Raw genomic sequence first — 21,941 nt, forward strand, 5'->3', positions numbered from 1 at the left:
TTCATTAAGTCATTTTAAAGTTTTTTGGGCGTTTTTTTTGGTGTGGGTTTGCTTTTTTTTTTTTACTATTTCTGCACTCTGTTCCTAAAAACATTTTCTAGCTTTGCCTTACTGCAGCGTGTGTCTGAGTATGGCAGCTGGCTCCTGATTCAGACGTTAAAAGGCAGCGCAAGTGCAGTGTTATCTGTCCTTGCTTAAAGAACCTTGTATTGACATCCTTAAAAAATTCACAGTTTTGGATGGATTCATTTGGTGACTTTCATGAAGCTGTTGCTACTGCTGCTGAAGATGCTAAGATGTGATTTTAGCTGGGGGGAGTGGTGGTGGTTTGGTTTTTGTTGGTTTTTTTTTTTTTTTAATGGTAGGGTAGGTGAGACATGACTTGTATGATTGAGATCTTTGCTGTTTTAAGGAGCAACTGTAAGATTACTTCATGACAGGGAAATTTTGAAAGTGGAAACACTGTGTGTTCAATACACACATATACACACTGCTTCGCCCACTCTTTTCAGAAAAATAACAAATGAGCACCAGACTAATGTTGTAGGACAATATTAAGATTCTGAGGTCCAATTTTCAGGGACCAATAGAACCAGAATCTCCAGTAATGCCCCAGTAAGGACATTGTAGAAGAAATATTTTTTCTCTCCCTCCTCCCCTGCCCCCAGTCTTCTTTCTGCTCTTGTCTGCCTGCATTTTCTGTCCCCGTTAATTCTAAATCAGATTTCTTTTTTGACCTTTTATTGCTTTTGCCAGGTTTTTGTCCTAACCAGACCTGGTTTTGTGCCACCCCTTCTCTACTCTGCCTCTTGTCCTACTGACTCCCCACTCTGTCCTCTTTTCTGTGCTTGATCACCAGCAGATCATGTACACATAATCCCTCCCCTCTCACATTTTTATCTTCAGCGGCTTCCACATCTAGATGCTTTCTTTGTTGCCTCATAGGCTCTTCTATATCTGAATGAAATAATTTCCTCTTTTGTGCTGCTTATGTTGTGAATGTAGAGAGCCCTGGTGAAAGACAACAGCAACTTTCTTAGTCCCAATGTCTCTCAATCTTCCTGGAGTTACCATTTCAGAGAAAGTTTAGAATTTTTTTTTTTTCTTTAGTAGATAAAAGTCTGGGTGAGAAGAATTGTCCTCTGTTGGTCTATGGAAATAATGCATGTTTGTCATGGACGGGAACTAAGACTGTTCTCAGTGGGTTTGACGCACACAAGGCCGCAATCTGGGCATATCAGAAGTGTGATGGGAGCAGTCTGAGAGGCAGGACCTAAGCAAGGATGGGCAGCAGCATCATTAGTAAACACTGACTGATTGTATATAGATGTGAACTTCCAAAGCCTTTAGCATGGCCCTGTTCAGCAGCTTGGTACAGAGATAACCAAAGAAATACTTTGGGCAACAGCTTCTGTATGGAAAAATTAAAGTTCTCTTAGCATACTTGTGAAATCTTGTTACAAATGATTAAAATAAACAGAAATTGAAATAATACCTTAGAAGACCTTTGGGCAAGTAGAATTACCTACAAGCCTCTTTCTTATGAAACATTCAAAAGCTGTTGAATCCACATCACAGAATAAATTCAGCCAAAGAACCTGTTACATTTACTAATGTGTTAATTTCTCATCCCCAAATCCCACACAGTTTGCTGTAATCTCTGTGATGATTGTCAGTCTGCCTCTTCTCCTCTCACTGCCCCCTTCCCTCATGGGAAATTTTTGGGGAAAATACCATCTTGCAGCGATTAGTATCAAAGATTGGTTACTTCTATCATATGGTTTGGTAAGTAATCCGTAGCTATTGCTGTGATTTGCTGCTTGCCTCTATACCTTCACACATGTATTTCATTTCCAAAGTTTAGCAAAGTTATTCCCTATAAAGAGGGTGAAAGTCTAGATGAAAGCCATCCCTTTTGTGAAAACCATATTCTCTATCCCTCTTAGTGACTAGTACAACAAAGTAAATTTTAATGGTGCATGATACTGAAAATGAATCCTGTGGCCTTGAGAAGTTGTAGCAAAAGATCATGTTTTATTTGAGTCCTTTTGCCATTGTTTTTATTACTGTATTTTTAATTTTTAGTTGAAAAATGTAGTACAAGTAGCTGTGTATATATTCAGTATTTGAAACGGTCAAAATTAAAATTCCTAAGTCACTTAAAAAAACCCAAACTGGTTTGCATGTAAACTAATATTTTTTATTCTTTTCTAGGGCTCTGTTCCTTTCATTAATAATTGAATTCATCTTCCTCCCAAAATGAGAAAGAATGGTTTGTCTTCCGAATACATTAATGTTTTTACAGCAGTGGAAAACTTTTCACTTTATCTTATCCTTGAAATCTCTTACAAAATATATGGGCTTTTTATTTTGAAAAGGAAAGTGAAAACATTCAATTTTCATGATGAAATGAAACAGTCTTTTCTCAGTTTTGAGTGTCAGTCTGAATTGACTCTCCTGTCAGCAGGGAAGCTAATTGCAAAAAAATATGCTTCTCAATTCTTTTACCATGATTTTTTTTTAAAGAGTGTTTTCTGTGATGGATTTAACAAACTTTGTAAACAAGGTTTCTTGGAGAAGCTGTGTTATATACTGTGTCAAAATGTTTGGGTTCTTCAATTTTTTCATCGTAGGCTACTGAAAAAAATAAGTTAGCTTAGTTTAGCAGGGATAATACATGATTTTTTCTAAAGCTGAATAATGGAGAAGGGTGTGACTTAACAGATAATTACACATACAGTTTATATATGTGGGAGGAAGGTTATCTTCAGGAAGAAAATGTGCGTTGTGATGCAGTATACCTAAATTATGCATATAAGTATCTGCACAATAATTTAACAGTGATATGGTCTTAAATAATCTTCTCTGAAGAATTTACATAAAACAAGAATTAACACCTCCAGCAAAAAATGTGGAGAATTGTGTGGTTGTTAGAGAAATGTTCTGCTCTCACATTTGCATTCCAGATTTGAAATATACAATTTATAGTTTTGTTAGGAGTTTCTTTAGTTACCTAAAGGATTTTTCTCTTCAGTGTCCCTACTATTGTTTTTCAAGAACATTAACAGTATCACATACTATACAGACACTTGATTTATACACACACAGATGGAATTCTATAGTCCAGAAACTAAGGTTTGCCTGTGCCACTTAAAACTCTTTACCTTGACACCTAAGTGACACATTTGAACAGAAATTCCCAGAAATTAGCACAGTTCCAGCCTGTTGTTTCTCACTGTAGTAATTCTTCCCAAGCTCTGAACTTGGGGGTTGAGGCCACTGATACTTGGGTCTGAAGTCTGTTTCTCCACTGTGGATGAGTACTTGGAAGAGAAACACATTAGGCGGAAAGAAGGGGTAAAAATAGACAAACCATATTAGATTCGGGAAATCCTCTGAGCTGAAAATAGTTGGAAACTGGCAGAGAATTAGGGAGGAAGTTGTACATGATCAGTTTGATCTTACTCTTCCTTAAGCCACCACTGACATTTCTGGATGCAGAATCTGGGGTTAGACTTTTGGTGAGAAAAGGTACAGCTGTTCCTGTGCTCTCTCTATCCCATGGGTGCATTCACATCCCTCCTCTGCAGGGGACAGGGAGTCCCTGGGGTGATTGGTGGTGCCACTGGAGTGATGTGGTTTGGGTGCAGTCCAGGGTGAGTTACCCCAAATTGCTCGGTTCTCCTCTCCAGTGGGGACATTGCTTAGTGGTGCTGAGTGACTGTGGGACCAGGGATTCTTTGCTGCATATGGCTTATCTTTTCTAGTTGTGAGTGACAGTGTTGTGTCCATTGAAGTCTCCTCCACGATGGGATTGCTGTGTTGAGAAGAACTACTTAATATTGAGAAAGTTGTTTCAATGCTAGGAAAGAACCTAAAGAGGCATGTTGTTTTTCCTACTGTTTGGGGTTTTTTTTCACATTTGACTTGAAACTCAGAACTATTGTTGCTGAGATGACTGGTAAATCTGTCTTAAAAGCAAATAAAAGAGTAGCTGGCTGAAGAGGGAAAAGTTGGAAACCTTTTCAAAAGAGGTAATAGCCCCCCTGAAGAAAAAGCTTCATTGTCTTTTAGCATGTGTGTCTATGGATGCTAACACAGAGGGGAAAGAAGTTAAGGGGCTTATGCTCATTTTTAAATCACTGAAGTGAAACAGGAAACATTTCCTGGTTTGTTGCTTCTTAAGCTTTCAGTTTACAGTCTTTGTTATCAATCCTGTTCTATAACATTAGATTTAAATGCTAACGCTGTTACTATTGAGTGTAAAGTAAGGATTTGTGGAGGAAAGAATACTGCAATGTCTCTTGTATTGCTCAGTTCAAATGTTCGTTACAAAGTTATCTGTTACTAGATTTCTCTCTTAAAATAGCTATGGAAAAGAAGTTTACATCTTCTCAATTAGCTGCTTCTGATGTGTCACCATAGAAGCTTTTCTCCTAGACTGGGCCCTTGAATTACTATCTTAAAGGAACCTTGTGGGGTTTAGCACTCTGACATCGCTTATGCTTTACTGCAAGTAGTCCTTTGGTAACTTTTGTAATATTAATAAGGATAGATTCTGCATTTCTCTCTTGTTCATGTGGCCAGAGGATAGGTGTGATTTTCAGAGGTGGCTAGTAACTCTTCAGAACCTTTATGACCCTTGGTGCATCTCCAGAAGCAGTTCAGAAGCGTCAACTAGCTTTGCTAGGATGGGTGATTAAAGTTGCGGGTATTAAGGCGAGCTCAAATTAGCGCTGGGTAATCAGTCATGAAATAGTACCATATTTATCTAAATACAGGATTGACAGTGGTGGGTGTGCACAGAAAAAACAACGATGAAGTGCCTCCCTATGTTTGGACGTTGGCCCCAAATACACGCTTTTGCCTTTCCAAATGGAAATCCAACTTTTTGTTAGCTTATTCTCCCACATCAGCTCTAAATCTTGGGAACGTTTTTCCTACTGTCTAGACCTTAATGTCAAGACCCTACTGCTGCTTCTCCGTCCTCAGTAGTACAGCATCCGTTGTGCTGTTTCACACCATGTTCCTGCAGCCCGTACTGCAGGTGGCTGCCAAGCAGAATTCTTTATGCTGCCTGCAGGGTCTTGGTGTGGGCTGATAGCTGCCACCTTCGAAGAGCAGTTCACAAGCAGCATCTTCACTTGCGGACTGTGTCAGGTAACAGTTTTGAACTTGCCTCTGCGCAATGTCTATTAATTGTGAACATTTTGCCTCCTGGCTCGTTGACCTCATATAATAGAAGATAAGGTGTATTTTCAGGCTACTTTTTCCTTCATTTAAAGCTTGAGTAAATACAGTATTCTCTGTGTGGTCCAGGAAAAGGTGCTTTATCATAATTCAGTGCTGTATTTTTATTTTTAGAGACCTTTTGCGAGGCTTTCAAAGGAGAAATGTATTTAATAAGTTAAACCTTTTTAAAGGTTTTTGAGTCCTGTTGTTGTTTCCTGACTATGCTGTGCTAGTATGGTAACAGTTAGGAGTCTTGCTCCATGTGCGTCTTAGTGGTCTTGCTGCCTTGTACTTATTGTTTCCTGTCTCAGAGAGTGATACGATGTTTGCAGTTACTTGAACTCTTTCTTACATATGTTCCTGCAATCATCACACAATGAAGTCATTTCCCAGATTTTTGCTCTCCTCGGATTTTTAAATCCCGAATTAAATCTCTGACAGAAGCGTTAGCCTTTAAATCATGCTTGAAGGGTGGTTTGGTTTGGTTTTGGTTGTTTTTTTTGGTTTGGTTTGGTTTTTTTTTAATGTAAACTTTGATTTTTAGTTATATTAGAGAGTAGGAGAAATGCAGGTAATGCTGAAGTTGGGTGTCTCTAAGACTTCAGTATCCTAACCTGCAATCCAAATTGATAATACCTTTTCCAAGACGTTGTTTAACAGTAGCCAAACATGCTGTGGACCTGAGAGTTACCTATTCCCCCTAATGTAATTTAAAGCATGTTCAAATTAATTTGTGATTAAGCAAGAGGTTGAAGTGGGAATTTTCTCATCTCCCCAGATGCACTCAAAGTGTGTCCACAATAAAAAGATAAAATGTATATATTTTTTATATGTAGGCATTTAGAGACCTCAGAGAGGACTTTATTATCTTTATTATTCCAGGCTTAAAAAAAGTAGAAAAAAACATGTGTAAGCAGGCCAGAGTTGTTCCATCTCTCATAATTTGGAGGACAGTCTCTTTCCTATCAAAGGAACTAACAGATTGGCCTCTCTTGAATGGAAAATGTACTTTTGCAGGACTGGTTTGAAGGCAAGTGATCTTTAACAGACCTTGTACCACCTTGCAGAGGTTCATTCTGGATTGGAAAACTGTGGATGTTGTACCTAAGTCTCAGTCATCTTTCCTATTCCTTTCTTTGGTGTTTGAATTGCTGAGTTAATTTAGTTACTAGATAGTAATTGTACCTTTTTTAAAAAAAAAAAAAAAAAATTTGAACAATTACTTTAGATCTTTCTGGCAGAGGACTCTAAGAATATATAAACAAAAGAAAAATGTTTTAACCTCCTTTAGAAGAACATAAGCAGAAAAGTATTTGCTGAATCAGGGGGGTGCACTATTACATTTTTATGGAAGCAAGAAAAGTATCCAGCTGTTAAGAGAGCTATAAAAAAAGGATACAGGTTACCCACAGCTCTTAAAGTGCAGATATGTGGGAACGTGATTTCATCCTGTTTCTTCTAGAAAAGGTGGTAGTGAAGCTGAAATGTTTGGTGCAGGTCAAATCTGAGATTTTGGGGAAAAGTTTTACTGTAATTCCTGTGTTTAATACTTTGCGGTCGGAACAACACAAATGAAATAGCAGATCTGAGGAGATTTTCTTGTTTTGGTCAAAAGTTGTTCTATATATCCAGAAATGCTGAAAGATTATCATCTCAAATTCCAGGCTACTGGAAAGAATTCCTCTGGGTCATAATATTTTAGTGTCCTTTATTGTTCACAGAAAATCTGCTGATGCTGTAATTAGTGAGAAAAATATAGGTCCTTGCTATGCATGTGCTTAAGGTGAAGGCATCAGAACCAGTAGGCATGGCAAAGGAGATAGAGATTGAGCTGTCCCCTTTATCGTATATCCTCCAACCTATATTCTTATATTCCTTTGTTCATTTTGGCAAGTAAGGGATGACCAAGTACTGCAGACTGAATTTCCTCGTTATCAGACAAACAGCAAAAAAACTCCAGTGAGATGCAGTGTACCTGTTTTTTGTATATTATGGTAGTTACTGTTATTTTCAATATGAATAGCGGTTTATAGGATCTGTATGAACTGTAATTATTTTGAAAAACAAATTAAAAGTTGTTGACTGCAATCAGGTGTAGGATGTTGAGACCTGGAAAGATTTATAAGCAACTAAGCCAAAGCATCCGGTTGCAAATTTCCTATACGTTCATTCTTCCATGTCTGAGTCACGTCTGAACTAATTTTGCTCAAAGCCAGGAGAAAGTTTTCCTGCTAACTTCTGGTAGAGAAGTGGAGTAGTTTTCATTTCAGTTAATTTATAATTAATCTTGATGGAAATGCAACAAGAATTGATCTGTGTCTTAAGGTGACATCTTTTAAAGTGCAGCTTTATTTTAGACTGATCAAAATAAGATCAGTCTAAGATAAGATAGTGGTGGCAGAATGCATGAATAATATTGTACCATGTATTTAAGTGAGCCCTCTTTGAAGTATCAGTGTGCACTGGAATGCCAGCACTTCAAAGAATGCTGCCTCCAAAAAAGCTGGGACTGTGGTTAGCCACCAACGGGTTAATAAAGATCAAAGAAGAGCATACATAAACTCATACATAAACAGAACTCGTTTTAAACTGGAGGTTAATAACACCATTATCTAGGACAGCAACACCTTAAAGGTGGGCTTGTCTTTACACTGCCATGGTGCTTTATAACGTGTAGAGGGAGACTGAAGCATTTATAGTCAACATATTTTCTGGATTGCTTTTTAAATGAGGAATTCAAAGCTTGTCAATGCAGAAAAGAGTCTGTGTGATATCTGAAATTGGCATTGTTCCTCTAGTTTTGTTTTGCATGCTACTTAAGATGGGAATGGATTTTTGGTATGATTCAAAACACAGAGATGGGGAGGCCTGGGCGGGGTATTGTAGCTGCAGTGTCTAATGGGGGGATGAGACAAAGAGATACTATCCTAACTGTTTGCTCTATAAAAGCATGTGAACAGTGTTTCTACCAGTTTTTAAAATGCAGATCGAAGAATTACAGATCTGTGCTGTTTGTACTGTCTTGTTTATATGGGAAATAGCATGAAGCATCCATTAAGACATGCTTCCCTTCCTGACATTGCCACTTTTTGTCTCTACACTGGAAGTACCTTAGGTTTAAACTCTACAAGGGTCCCCTACAACTGTGCAAAGGTCCTCAGAGTGGCACTTCTATGCGAAGTCCATGTAGACGTTGTGCCTGAAGTTTATACCACACTTTTCACATCTATTTCTTGTGAAAGATATACAGAAGAATGGCGTTACTTTTTCTTCTCCCCCCCGCCCCCCTTTGATAAAATTGAAGCATAGATAAAGGCAAAAGTCCTTTTAGGAGAAAATCCTTTGTGGACAAAGCCAAATGTTTTCTTGGAGAAGGGTTGGAAGAAGCAAATAAACTATGCTAATTTAATGGATTACATTAATGTTCTGCATAATTGGTATGATGCCAGAGAAGTTGCACTCGGTGGCCTTGGGCTTTTGTTATGACCAGTTTCTGTTACTACAGCAATGACTGTGACAGAGATTAAGAGCCTGCCTGTGCGTGATGTTTTTTGCTTAAGGGTTCCCAATTATTTCCATTTGTGGAAGTCTGTATTCTGAAACTGTGGAATATGAATGTCTATGTGTGGGGAAAATGAAGATAACATGAGAAGGCACAGGCTGCTAATATTAGAGTATGATAACATGATACGGTAACATGTTGATATCAAAGATGTTCTTCCTCATCCTTTCCTTCCTTTCCCTCACCTGCACATTTCTTTTCCCCACTTTTAGTTATATAGTTGCTGGTGAGACTGCTGTGTAAACAGGTTACTAATATAAAACAGAATAAAAACACTGAACCCTAATAAACCGAGATTGTTACTGTGATTTGGTTTAGTGCGGCCACACAAATGCTCACGTGAATGCAACTGAGAGGGAGGAAGAGTAGAAGATCTTCAACTGGTTTTACCACTGAAGAAAATACAAGTAGTGTAGGTAGCATTTCCAAAAATCTCAATGCATCTATCGGGAGCTAATTAGTCTTTGATGTTCTGAAGTACATTATCAGTGAAGTGCTGTGAAATACACCCATTGAGATAGAGTGTAACTGGCCAAGTAATATTTTAGTGGCAACTTTGACTTAATGCTAATCAAACTTTTCCCTGTGTGCTTTGGTAACACAGACAACATCGGGAATTGGATCAGCAACCTGATTGACTGAAAAACAGTCATTTTCCCCACCGCATCAGTACTCTGATTCAGGTTTACCATATGGCAACACAAACGCTTGTGCATGGGATCTCTGCACAAAATGCTGAACTTTGTACTGCTGCTGAGAACTTGCTCATCAAGTTACATATTCAGTGTTTGCTTCACCATCATTAAGCCTGATGTTTTATTTTCCAAAATACGTTAGATATTTTTGATTGTGTTACAAATCAATAATAGAGCTGGATGTGCACAAAACATCTTTTTTAGATTAGTACTTATAGACATGTAGTGAAGGGTCTGGAGGACATGTCTTATGAAGAGCAGCTGAGGGAACTGGGGTTGTTTAGTCTGGAGGAGGCTGAGGGGAGACCTCATAGCTCTCTCCAACTCCCTGAAAGGAGGGTGCAGAGAGGGGGGATGAGTCTCTTGACCAAAGGAACAAGCGCCAGGACAAGACGGAATGGCCTCAAGCTGTGCCAGGGCAGGGTTAGACTGGCTCTTAGGAAGTATTTCTTTGCAGAAGGGGTTGTTGGGCGTTGGAATGGGCTGCCCAGGGCAGGGGTGGAGTCCCCATCCCTGGAGGGGTTGAAGAGTCGGGTTGACCCAGCGCTTGAGGGATCTGGTGGAGTTGAGAACAGTCAGTGTGAGGTTCATGGTTGGACTGGAGGATCTTCAAGGGCTTTTCCAACCTGGATAATTCTGTGATTCTGTATTAATGTGCTCTGGTGGAACTTGGTTTTTTAGATCACAGTTTGTGAAAGCTGAAACAAGAATATTGAAGGGTTTTAGCAAATGTTTTACTTGCTTTCTGAAATTGCTTTTTATCGAGTCAGTTAGTGAAACATACCTTGCATTTTATTATTACATGCAAAATATGAGAGATTTTAGTTCATATTCTGGACATCCAGCTGCATGAAAATGCAGTGGATTTCAATTTGCAAGATAAAGCAGTCTCTTAAATTCCATGATGCCCTGCAGTCTGCTAGCAGTACTCCATCAAGATTTCTGCAGTACTTTCTAGAGCTTCAGCAGTTTTATTTTTGGATTGACAATCAAATGCAAATGCTTATTGCTTCTTTTTTATGGAGAAAAATGTTTGCGTATCTTGCAGCAGATGTCTGGCTTGAGTTCTTGAAATATTTTACATGGAAGCAGAAGTAGAGCGAGAAATGTTCCTGAACAGCGATAAAATAATCCAGCGTGTTTTTTCTTTAAAATCGGGCATCATGATTTGCATTCTGTGATTGCTCTTTTGTATCGTTTGGAAGCAGCATCATGCTACTGATATTGTGCATTCGATGGGCCATTGCAACCAAAGTGCTGAATAAATTAAAACAAGTAGTTGTGGTAGGTTTGCAGTTGGTGACGGAGGAATTGCAGAGCCACCTTTTTCCAGGTTTCCTTTCAAATCTATATTGTTGTTACTGATGCATTAGTGCTGCTGCCACTCTGGTTGTCTGTGAAACTAATTTAGCCTAGATCTCTGTGTTTGAGCATTTATACCTTAGAAATTGCCATCGCTGATTGATTGCCTTGCTGATGATCTTAGTGGAGAGACCAAGGACTGATTAAGTTTGGAGACTGACCTACCTGCTTAACTCCTCGGTTAGAGTTCCAACGAGGAGTAAGTCATCTGGAAATGTATCTTGGTATCTTCACATAGGTTTAGGGCATGTGAGTGAGGTATTATGCTTATGTCATGATCACCACCTGTGTTGTTCTGTGGCCTGGGAACAGCCTCTGCTTCCAGACGTATCAGTGCAGTCATTTCTAGCAGTACAAAATTCACGTTGAGTAATGTTTCATATCTGTGTTTAATGTACATAATTGCCATAGAGCAGAGCAAGAACTGTTTTTCTTTAAATAGTAGACTGTGCAAAGGCTGTAACAGCGGACTGTGCTGGTCTGAGTCTTCATAACAACACATTTTTTCAAGGGCATACACACTCTAGTTTCCATCTGCCTTTAAGTTTGTTGCAATTGTTTTTCTTGTGAGTGGGTTTTCTTGGCTTTAAGTCTAGATAGCTTTCGAGATAGAGAGGTTGTGTAGAGCTCTAGTCGTCCTCTGTCTCTGCAGATGATTTCTGTAACACTGCTGCTTTCACCTTTCTTTCCTTTTGTTTCTCTTTTCTGTGCTGTGTTTATTTAGTATTTTGCTAATTTAAGGATCCAAATGGGTGCCTCTGTGGTGTGCTAAAATCCATTCTCAGTTAACTGGTGGCCCAAGTACAGCCTTAAGACACCTCAAACTATTACTTTTGTAGGTTTATGTTGTCTTTCCTCTTCCCCACTTCGCACAGTCCCTTTTCTATCCACACTAGTGTGCTGACTGCTGCTTTTCTGTGGTCGTAGAGGTAGCAGAGTATCTTGAAATACTCAATGGATGAGACATTACAAGAAGTAATTCTTCAGCAATTGCATGATCCTCTCTGGTTGTACGGCTTAGATTCAATTTAAATCTCCTATAGGGTATAAGGACCAATAGGTAATTCCCACGCCTAAAATTCCTTTGCTATAACACGATAATAAAACTAGTACAGCAGTTGGTATGTTTTGTTTCCAGATGCATTAATCTTTGAAGCTGGTAGGAAAAACAGGTTTCTTGTTCTTGGAATGAAGATTAGGTGAGCATTTAAACTTTTTCCCATTGACCACAGTGAAGTGACTTTTTCTTTTGCATGATATGCTCAGAGTCCTGAGAATACAGGTTCTATTGGTCATTCTGTATTTCATCTCATCTCTGTACAATTGTAACAATCTAGTTAGTGACATGGGAATTGAGAGGAAGATTTAATCTCAATCCTGAGTACATAGTCTGGTAATTTGGGGAACTGTTTGAAAAATAAAGCAATATAAAGGTTGTGCTATTTGAATAAAACATTTAATATCAAAGCTTTGTTTCTCTTCAGTCAATATCGTTACTAAGGAACCACTAATTACTGTGCATCATGTTAGAAGGGGCCCTGACAAACCCATGCAAATCATATGATTTATAATTCATAAATCCCCAATCCCCTGAGAAATGTTGCTCTTGCACTTACACTAATTGAGTACTTATGTTCATTGATCCAGTCCATATAGCACCTTTAGTCCATATGGCAGCCTTTATTATAGGGACGGAAACTTCTTTTGTCAAACGTCCCCTGTAGTCGATGGCACTATACTGTTCCTAAAATCTGCTTCCTTGGCCCTTTACTTCATAATCCTTCAGCCTGTCTGCTGTCGGTTCTGCCTGAAGCAGAGCAATATTTATGTCTGCCTCCCCCTGCTGTAGAGGTACAAAATGTGTGTGGTACAGCACTGCCTTTTGGGGATGGGACTGCACTGAGGAACTGAGCTTACTAGTAAGCTAGTTGGTCTAGAGTAGCTGTATAGTATACTGGCTTCTGTTGGTACTAATATGCATTTGTAGCTACTCTCAAAAATGGCTCACTTGTAAAGATTAGACAATATAGGTGTTTATTTTTGGCTCTGCAGGTTTTTGTTGGGTATTTTTCTACGTGTAAAGAGTAGGTATTTTTTTGAATACAGTGGTTGCCAATAGTTATAAATACCCAAATACACAGTCTAATAGTTGACATGTTTGTTTATAATCAGTGCATCGGTGAAGGAGATGGAATCCTATGCAAATTTTGTATGCTGAACTGAAAATAAAAGTAGGGAACCAAAGATATAACATGTTTCAGGATAATACTTTGTGCCTCATCATTGTTACCTATTTTTCTAATAATTTTAGTGTAGTTTTGTAATGTAGTATAATTGTAATTGTTATCCAGAAAAATGGCATCACTTAATTCTATCAAAACTGTAGAAAGATAGATGAATGACAAATTAATAATTTACCACCTTTGCATAATACTGTAGCACAGAATACCAGAAGGATTGATGGCAGAAGAGGTTAACAAATTTTAGCGGCTTCCATTAGCTTTTCATTGTCATATGTTTGTGGTGCTGACTGAAATAAGCTTTGTAGGAGATCTCAGTCTAGGGAACTAATTACTTGTGCCGATTGCCATACTGATGAATAGACCCTCATTGTATCATTCCCCTGAAGACGAGGAGCAGTCTGTGATTCACGACTGCATCCTGGCTGATATTTGATAATAATTTTAACAGATAAATGTAGGAAGGCAGAATGATGAAGTGCCTATCCATGCTCTACGACTATCAAAGGCATGCACATAGCCAGCTGTGTTCTGCCTTTTTTCTGTAATCACTAATGGAGAATTTTAAGTTCTTAATCGACCTTTGAATAAACCCGTATCACTCTTGTGGTATATAATTTTTTCTTTGGTTAATTATTCCAAAATCATTGGATTTTATAACCAAAGCATTCAAATTTTAGCATGATTGTAACACACACAAAGTGTGAAAATAAGATACTGGGGCATATGATTCCAATACTTCAGTATTTTTCTGAAAGTAAGAAACCAGGAACATGAAAAATAGCACTGCTTTTCTTTGGTGCTAGAAAAAGACATAGGATTTTAATGAAGGTAGATGCAAAGACAGTCTCCATTTTTATAAGATTATTTTCAGTCACAATTTTTAATGTCTACAAATTGTGTTTTTTAAGAGTAGTGTTATGCAAATTATTCTGGCTTTTGTTAGCATGCTTGTTTGAAACCGTGATTTGCCTTAAAACTCATTTCTGCCTTTAGACCTCAAAACTAAGAATTTAGATACCAAGTATTCTTAACATTGTGATCTGTAAATTAGTTGTGGCTATTCATTTGTCGGTGTTGACAGGTATACTTTCTATTAGCTCCTGGACCAGAAATGGAATATATATATATATATATATATGCATTTTCATCTATTGTTTTAATACTAGCTATTTTAACAAACAAAATTGGTGGTTTTTAATTTGGGGATACAGGTTTTCAGGCTATCATGGCTAGTCTCCGCTTCGGGGATTTTCTTTTGGTTTATTTGCTATACCTGAAATTGGCGTTTTTTTGTACATTCTCTGGGCTAAAATACTGTTTTACAGTGGCATTCATTCATGATCATCTAACAAGATAGTAACTGGCACTTATATATGACCATATTAAAAAGATCTACGTATATTTGGAGCATACAATGGAAAATAATGAATTTGATATAATCTTTTTCTAGACGTAATTTTTAAAAAGTATGTCTTCAATATAGCAATTATTACACATCATAACATGTAGTTTTTAATTAAATGTTAAAACACAACTACATAAACCAGAAATCCAATCTGATTTGCTCGAAAATAGATTGCTGTTTCACTCTCCTGGAATGGTTTATTTAAAAACAGTAAATGGAAAAGAAATGCATTTTCTTGTGTTGTTCTAAGCCTCAGGGGCTAAATGTAATGAATATTTTAAGAGATTATTTTAATTAAATTCCTGCACATCTAAACAGAGTAATATTTTATTATCACATACATAACCATGTAACTGAGGTATTCATTAAAGTTAACACTTTCTGGACCAAGAATTCATGGTATGATTTACTGACCTAGTGCAAAAAGGCACAAATTAGGAAGAAAAATGAAGGGGGACAGACTTTGATTAATATAGGTAATGCTATACCATATTTATAATAGCCTTTTCCCTATTCTGGTTTATAAATGCAGTCACTGAGAAAGGTGCCCTGCTGAGGCTGAAATGAGGCTGAAATCGGAGCACATGCCACTAGAGTGTGGGGAAACTGATCACACTGTCAGCAATTCATTTCAAAATGATGTATTTAGTGCTCATTTCACCTTCCAAGAAAAAAGGGAAAGGAGTTCCTTAGACTGGAAGGTGATATTGTTATTTTCAAGGACATACCTAAGTAAAAGATTGCAGAAAGGGGGGGAGGTTAAAAAAAAAAAAAGAAAAAAAGGCAAAAGCAGCGCAAACAAGGAGAGCTTTATGCAGAAATTCAGTGCTACCATGCTGTTTGATAATTGCTAACATATGTGGCTCCTCTGTTTCATTGTAGTCGTCCTCGTGAGTTCTGGCGCCTTGACTACTGGGAAGATGACTTGCGGCGCCGGCGACGATTTGTGCGTAACCCCCTTGGATCGACACATCCTGAAGCGACGCTAAAAGCAGCCGGAGAACACGGTCAGTGTAAAATCTGCTTCTTGCCAATAGCAGCAGGTTACATACAGTACGCACCAGCAAAGACCAGACCTCCATTCCTATAAGATGCTAGAAAATTGCCCCAAATGCCAAAGGCTTTTGTCATTGCATTTCAGACACGTTCAATGCAAAGATAAACTGACTTCATATAAGCGACGTTGGTATTTATCAAGCCTCTTCATTACACCTTAGCTGAGCTAGCACGTTGTGCACATTTTGCATACAGTGATTGCAAATATAGTTCCCACTAAGCAGAAGAAAAGCGGATGCAATTTTGCCATTAATCCCTGGACACGCTTTCTTGTGGTAAATTACCTATTTATACTTCAGTAACTTCAGAAGATCTTTCCTGTTCAGAAATCTACCGCAATTATTTCAGTTAGCCTTAGCGCATATCTGCCTGTCGTTGCAGATATATTAAAAGAAAAATAACACTTGTAGAGCTAAATCGTATTCAGACCTTTGCTTATGTTTAAGTCCGCAAGATTTTCTGTAAGAATCTGATATGGAAGAAATAGTAACAAATGCTGAAATGTCAAGTATTGTTCAAGCAGCAAGTGGTAATGATGATTTCTACCTGATGATTTTTAAAAAGGAGATTGCATTTTTTTAACAGTTTTTTTCCCCCATTTTATTACCAGGGATCACTCAGCTACATGCTGCTGTGTCTGTTCTAGCAGAGTGTATTTACAAAACTAATACAATAATCGACTTGAAAATTCTATAATCAACCAAAAAGATAAGCAAACAAAAATCCACCCAAAGCTAGTGAACTTTGAGGTTTTGTCTAGAATTTTATGTCTGCCATCTAATAAAGATACATTGATAAGGCAGAAAAATCTTTCTTATATTTAAAAATAATTTGCTCATAATTGAAACTGAGTACCCTTCACCCTGAAGGTACATGTCATGGGATAGAATAATTTAAATTTAGGACTTTTTTTTTTCTTTTTTAGTCTGTGAATTACTGCATACATATATGCATACTCACACACACATATTACATGTGGAGGCATAAACTTTATGCTAATTTAACATTATTAAGACTATTGTATGAATATAGAAGAACATCACTGTCATAAAGTTAGTTTCCGTCAGACATCTTAACCTCTTGCACTCAGCCTTAAAGAGCCATTTCTGGAAGAAAATGTCTACAATATGTCAGCTGATATAATGCCAAATGTGACATCAGTCCTCTAAAATAAATGACCGTACAGAGAATAGTCAATAAAGTGATCTGAAAGCAATGTTCGTAGAGCCCTCCATCTTTGACTATAGAAAGAGGAACAAGATGTAGAATTAATTAACCCATTTTTTGCTTTGGGGCTTGTTGTTCTTAACACTGGATGTTGTTTCTGTGCCATGGACTTTAAGGGCACAAGATTTCTTTCTCATTAATACTCCATGGATAAACAACTGCCCCCCTTTAATATTATGTGTACTTTAAATTCAGTAGATCTTGTCACAGTTCTATGTATTCTACTCATATTTTCATATTTAATCTTGTTTATCAAAATACTGAAAAAGATCTTTATTTTTACTGCAAAATATTTAGAGCTTCTCTCTATATTTGTGTAAGTAATTCTTCCATAAGACAGCACACACTAACACAATCTTCATCTTTCATAGTAATGTGATATTTTCACTAATCCATGCTATAATTCAAGGGCTGCGGCTCCTACTCAGTTTGTAATTGACAGGAGTCCGATTTTTGTCAATACAAAAGAAGGGTGACTAAAAGTAGCCCTTTTTCATAGGTAGCTAATAGGGATAGCTGGTAGTTAACCCTGCTAATTTGAATAGAGCTAGTTGTTTTCTGTCTGCCTTTCTGTTCAGAATTTGACCTCTTTAACAGGCTTCTATTATATTTAATTTCTTGATGTTGTTTTATTCTGAATTTAATGGCATACTGCCTTTGTTTTCTGTTGCCATTCTGTTTATCTATCCAGTGAATATTCTAGTTTACCTTAAGTCATTAGATGACGTGATTTCTGAAAATATAGGTAATTACTCTCTGCCTAACTTGAGTGCGCGTATGTGTGCAACTGTCTTGTTCCAAGACCTTCCACTGGCAAGATGTAAAATAGATGACCAAAGTACAAATTCAAGTTCAACTGGAAACTGTATATAATGTATAGGAATACAAAGGTTGTTGGAGTTTTTTTTATGGTTTTGGTTTGGGTTTAGGTTTTTTGGTGTGGTGGCTGTATTGTTTTTTAAATCTCAGAAGGTACAGTTGTCAGAAAGGTCAACTGGAGTGGTCACTTGATCTATTTCTTTCTAAAGTGTGTTTATAAACTTTTAATATTAACCAATTTCAGGTCAAAAAATCCAATTTTCAGATTTTTGGAAGCAGACTTTCAGGTCCTGTTTTAATGATGTAGATATCCTTAGAATTCACAGAATATTTGCCCTGGTATTTTACGATTCCTTATCAATAATTTATCATTAATTATTCTGTTTCAATTAATTTTACATGTGTCTGAAACGCTTTTTTAAACAATGAATAAAAGGTTCCCTACTGCCTATTTAAGCTTTTCTCAGAACAAAACAGAGCAAAACCAAAACCTGAAATTGGGCATAAGGGATTTTGCCGAAAGGGAGGCAGGGGAAAATAATGCATAAATAATGGAAAAGTACTATTGCAGTAACCATGCTTGAAAGCATGGATTTGAGCACACTTTTCATAAGTAGATACATATTATCAACTGCTTGGTGTCTTTCAAATAAAACCAGATGTATTTTCCACCCCAGAGAGCTCACAGTCTAGGAAGGATCGCAGTTTGCAACTGTGAAAATTATTCAGAAACAATCAGAAGCCTAGATATTGTTCAGTAAAACCTAGAGAGAACAACAACAACAATCAGCTCTGTTGCAGCCTAGTTATGTGTCTTAGTAGCAAGAACCAATCTTTTCCAGGGATTGATTTGATTTGAAGGAGAACCTCTGGTGCAGAGGTGGCAGAATAAATACCTGAAGACTAATGTTCTCTGTTCAGACAATCAATACCAGCCCCATGACTATACTTCTGGCTACCTTCTAGTTAAAAACAAATTTTTTAATTCTGACAATTTAATTGCCATTCCCAAGTTCACATTAACTTGCTTGGGAAAAAAAGGCTTTAGGTAATTTTTCAAAGGGAAAAAAAAAAAAAAAAAATCCTTCCAAAATGGCTATTTATAAAAGTCAGTCTAGTAGTGTATTGTGGGGGAAGGAAAAAGAGACGTGAAGGTGGTTTGGTGGGAAAAGTTTGAGTCTGTTCTCCCTTTCACCCATTGTTTGGAAATTAAACCAAAATACTTATATAGGTGTGAAAGTGCAGAAAATGAGTACTTTAAACCTGTTGGTGTATTTAGATTGACCCCCCAATACAATATTTAGCGAGAGAATCTTTAGCAGCTAGAAAATACCTTATCAAGCTTTTTAACAAGCGATTTGTTGTTTTTTTTATTGGCATTTGTTAAAAACTTGGGCAGAGGGGGATTAAAACAGGCTGTGGCATTTCCATCAAGGCAAATAAGTGAAGTTCAGAGCTTTGTGACTGCAAGGGACTAGCGGCTGATCACCTACAGTATTGCAATCGACTGGGCAGTTTTCTTTGCCTCAACTCAAGGGATGAAAAAGAAGTCTTAAAAATAATATTTAAAAAAATCTGATGTGAAAGTGGTTGTTTTGTTCCATTGTTATCTTTTTAAACAAGTAGTAAGACTATGGGGAGGCTTCTGAGAGCCCTTTTTTAAAAAATAGAAAGGGGTTTTTAATGCATCTTTTCCCTCAGTTGCTTTTCCTGATATATTTACCAGACATTTAAAAAAAAAAAAAAAGTATCTTCTGTATTGTGCTTTCCGATACTTGATTTTTCAAATGGCTTTTAAAATTTGTATTTTATATGTGAGGTTAAGTTGCAGACAAACAATTTAAAATAATCTATCATACTCTGAACACCTTAAGCTTCTTCAGCAACGTAAGCTGAACTATTATTTCTGAACTATTATTTTTACACCCAAGCGTTCCAGAGATTTAACTGGAATAAATGAGACGCTCTGCTGCTGCAAAAAAGCTATTTTGTTTGCAAAAATATTTCTTTGCTAAAAGCTATTGAGGAAACTGGGTCTTACAGAGCAGTTCAGGACCGATTGCACGGAATTACACTAATGAATTATAATAATGAAATTGCTGTGCTAGATAAATTCTCTGCCAGCAGGCTGTTATGTCCTGTGCAATACCCCGGCCGTGCCTTGAGGTCTTGATCTCGAAAAGGTGTATGTGAACATACGCTTCTGCCTGCAGGATTGGAGCCAGAAGCTCCAGTCACACCAAGGATAGAGGGGTCTGGCAGAGAGCTGTCTGGGTCAGCGGCTGACAGCACAGGCTTTGGGACCTGAAATAGGAAATCCAGTGTAATATGCCTCTGTGCATAGATGGGACTGAATATGTCACACAATGGCATGTTCCCTCCTAAGTCTCTCTAATCAGTAAACAGAGAAAGAGAACTAGGCCGTGGCCTACCTACGTAAGTGCATTTATCTGCAGAAAATAGGTGAATATATTCAGTTCTGTGCAGATACTCCTGCGAGCGTGTGTGTGTTGGTTGCAGGTGTAGTGCTTTACTCGTCAGTACACAAAAAGCAGGTTTTGGTTCAGAGCGTGATGTCTTACTGCCTTCCAGTAGCTCGTATCTGCAGATGCGTAGGCAGGCTCTGCATCTTCCCCTGCCCGGGTCATGCGTGTCGGGAAATAGGGGTGGCTAACATCACATGCAAGGAGATGACAAAAATTTACCAAAATGGACTAAAATAACTTATGGTCTAAAAATCTTTTATTGAAAAAGGCAGTTACACAAGATGTGTGTGTGAATCAGTATGATATTGTCAACTGGAGAAGGAAATAAAATCTGAACAAGTGACAAAGATGAGGCAGGAGCTGTATATTTCTGTTATCTTTGGCTTGGAAGCTGTCATACTGATTTTATTTTTTCTTAATGGTAGATGAGATAGAAGGACATACTAGTATTTTGGACAAGTTGTGCTAAGTATAAAAGTATTAAGCTTTGATCTTGGCTCTCAATTCAGTCTTAAATGAGAATAGGTAGAAGGCTAGTTTGAAATAGCATCTTCAGTGTAACACAGATTGTAGCAGAGGAAGCAAAACCAGCAGGTATGTGCAGTGAAGATGGGGGTTTTGAAACAGCAAATATTGTTTGCATGTATTTAAAAAAAAAAAAAATTATCTTTGACTTTATCCCTGGGATGGTTTTGTTCTATTTAACATTTTCTGATCTTCAAGAGAATGCTGGTAGGCCGCTGGGTAACAGTGCATGTGGTGTATATTAGTATACTGTTGGTAATTTTACTGCTGCTAACTTAAAATCCTCAAGGGGGAGTTAATTACAGGAAAACCTTTCTAAATATCAGCTGCATATTTTCCATGACAAGAAGGTTTTCAACTCAGGTTGAACAACTCCAGAATCTGAGTTGTTATTTACATGAGCACATTTTAGAAGAAAGTAAAATTTCTTTGTACAATGCAGTTAAAGCTTTACAGTAATTTATTTTTAAAAGCTTGCTTACAAGTGGCAGTTATTGGTTGGTGAGAAAGGATCATGCATTAAGTGCATTTTATTTTTTATGGCAAGTTAAATTTCCTTTTCTTTGTGTTTTTTACTCCTCTGTTTCTGTTTTGGGTTTTCTTGGGGTTTTTTTGTTGTTTGGGGTTTTTTTGTAAGCTCAAGGCCTAAACCAAACCCAGTGTATTTGGGTTGGTTTGTTTGTTTGTTTGTGTGCGTTTTTTTTTTAGTTTTCACTTAATTGAAAGTTTATTATTTGCAGTTTATGTGCATATATTTACTTAAACAATTTAAACTTCATATATTGCCACTGGGGAATTGCTGCCTTCTGTAAATGTTTGCAGATTAACATATTTTTAAAGTAAGCCAGTGGAACTTCAAGTCAAGTATGGCAGCAATCAGAGAAAGCAAAGAGCAGTGTGTTGAGGTTAGTTGGTCCTGATGTGTTTGGTGAAGGTTTTTCAAACATGGCTGTGCCATGGGCATTCTCAACCTATTTTTTAAGAAATAGTATTTTTATTTTCAACTTTAAAAACCCCCAAACAAAACATACGCTGCTGCTTTTGGCTTTTACCACAGCAAGTGGTAACAGATGTAGAGCGATCAATTACCTTTTTTTTTTCCCTTTTTTTTCTTTTTTCTCCTCGCTCTCCTTCTCCTCGCTCTTCTCTCTCTCTTTCTCTCTCTCTTTCTCTCTCTCTTTCTCTCTCTCTTTCTCTCTCTCTTTCTCTCTCTCTTTCTCTTTCTCTCTCTCTTTCTCTCTCTCTTTCTCTCTTTCTCTCTCTCTTTCTCTTTCTCTTTCTCTTTCTCTTTCTCTTTCTCTTTCTCTTTCTCTCTCTCTTTCTCTTTCT

General features: G+C 37.4%; 1 protein-coding gene across 8 annotated transcripts in view; it reads left to right on the forward strand.

Annotated features, from left to right (window-relative positions):
* The window catches only part of LRBA (LPS responsive beige-like anchor protein), a 424,097-nt gene that overhangs the window by 208,160 nt on the left and 193,996 nt on the right, over positions 1-21,941 (forward strand). For all 8 annotated transcript variants that reach the window (XM_074867473.1, XM_074867476.1, XM_074867474.1 and 5 more), the window contains one exon: positions 15,382-15,506. In XM_074867473.1, the coding sequence (XP_074723574.1) occupies positions 15,382-15,506 (125 nt within the window). The remainder of the gene's footprint in view (positions 1-15,381; positions 15,507-21,941) is intronic.

This window comes from Strix uralensis, chromosome 4 (genome assembly GCF_047716275.1).
Source record: "Strix uralensis isolate ZFMK-TIS-50842 chromosome 4, bStrUra1, whole genome shotgun sequence".
NCBI classification, from domain to species: domain Eukaryota; kingdom Metazoa; phylum Chordata; class Aves; order Strigiformes; family Strigidae; genus Strix; species Strix uralensis.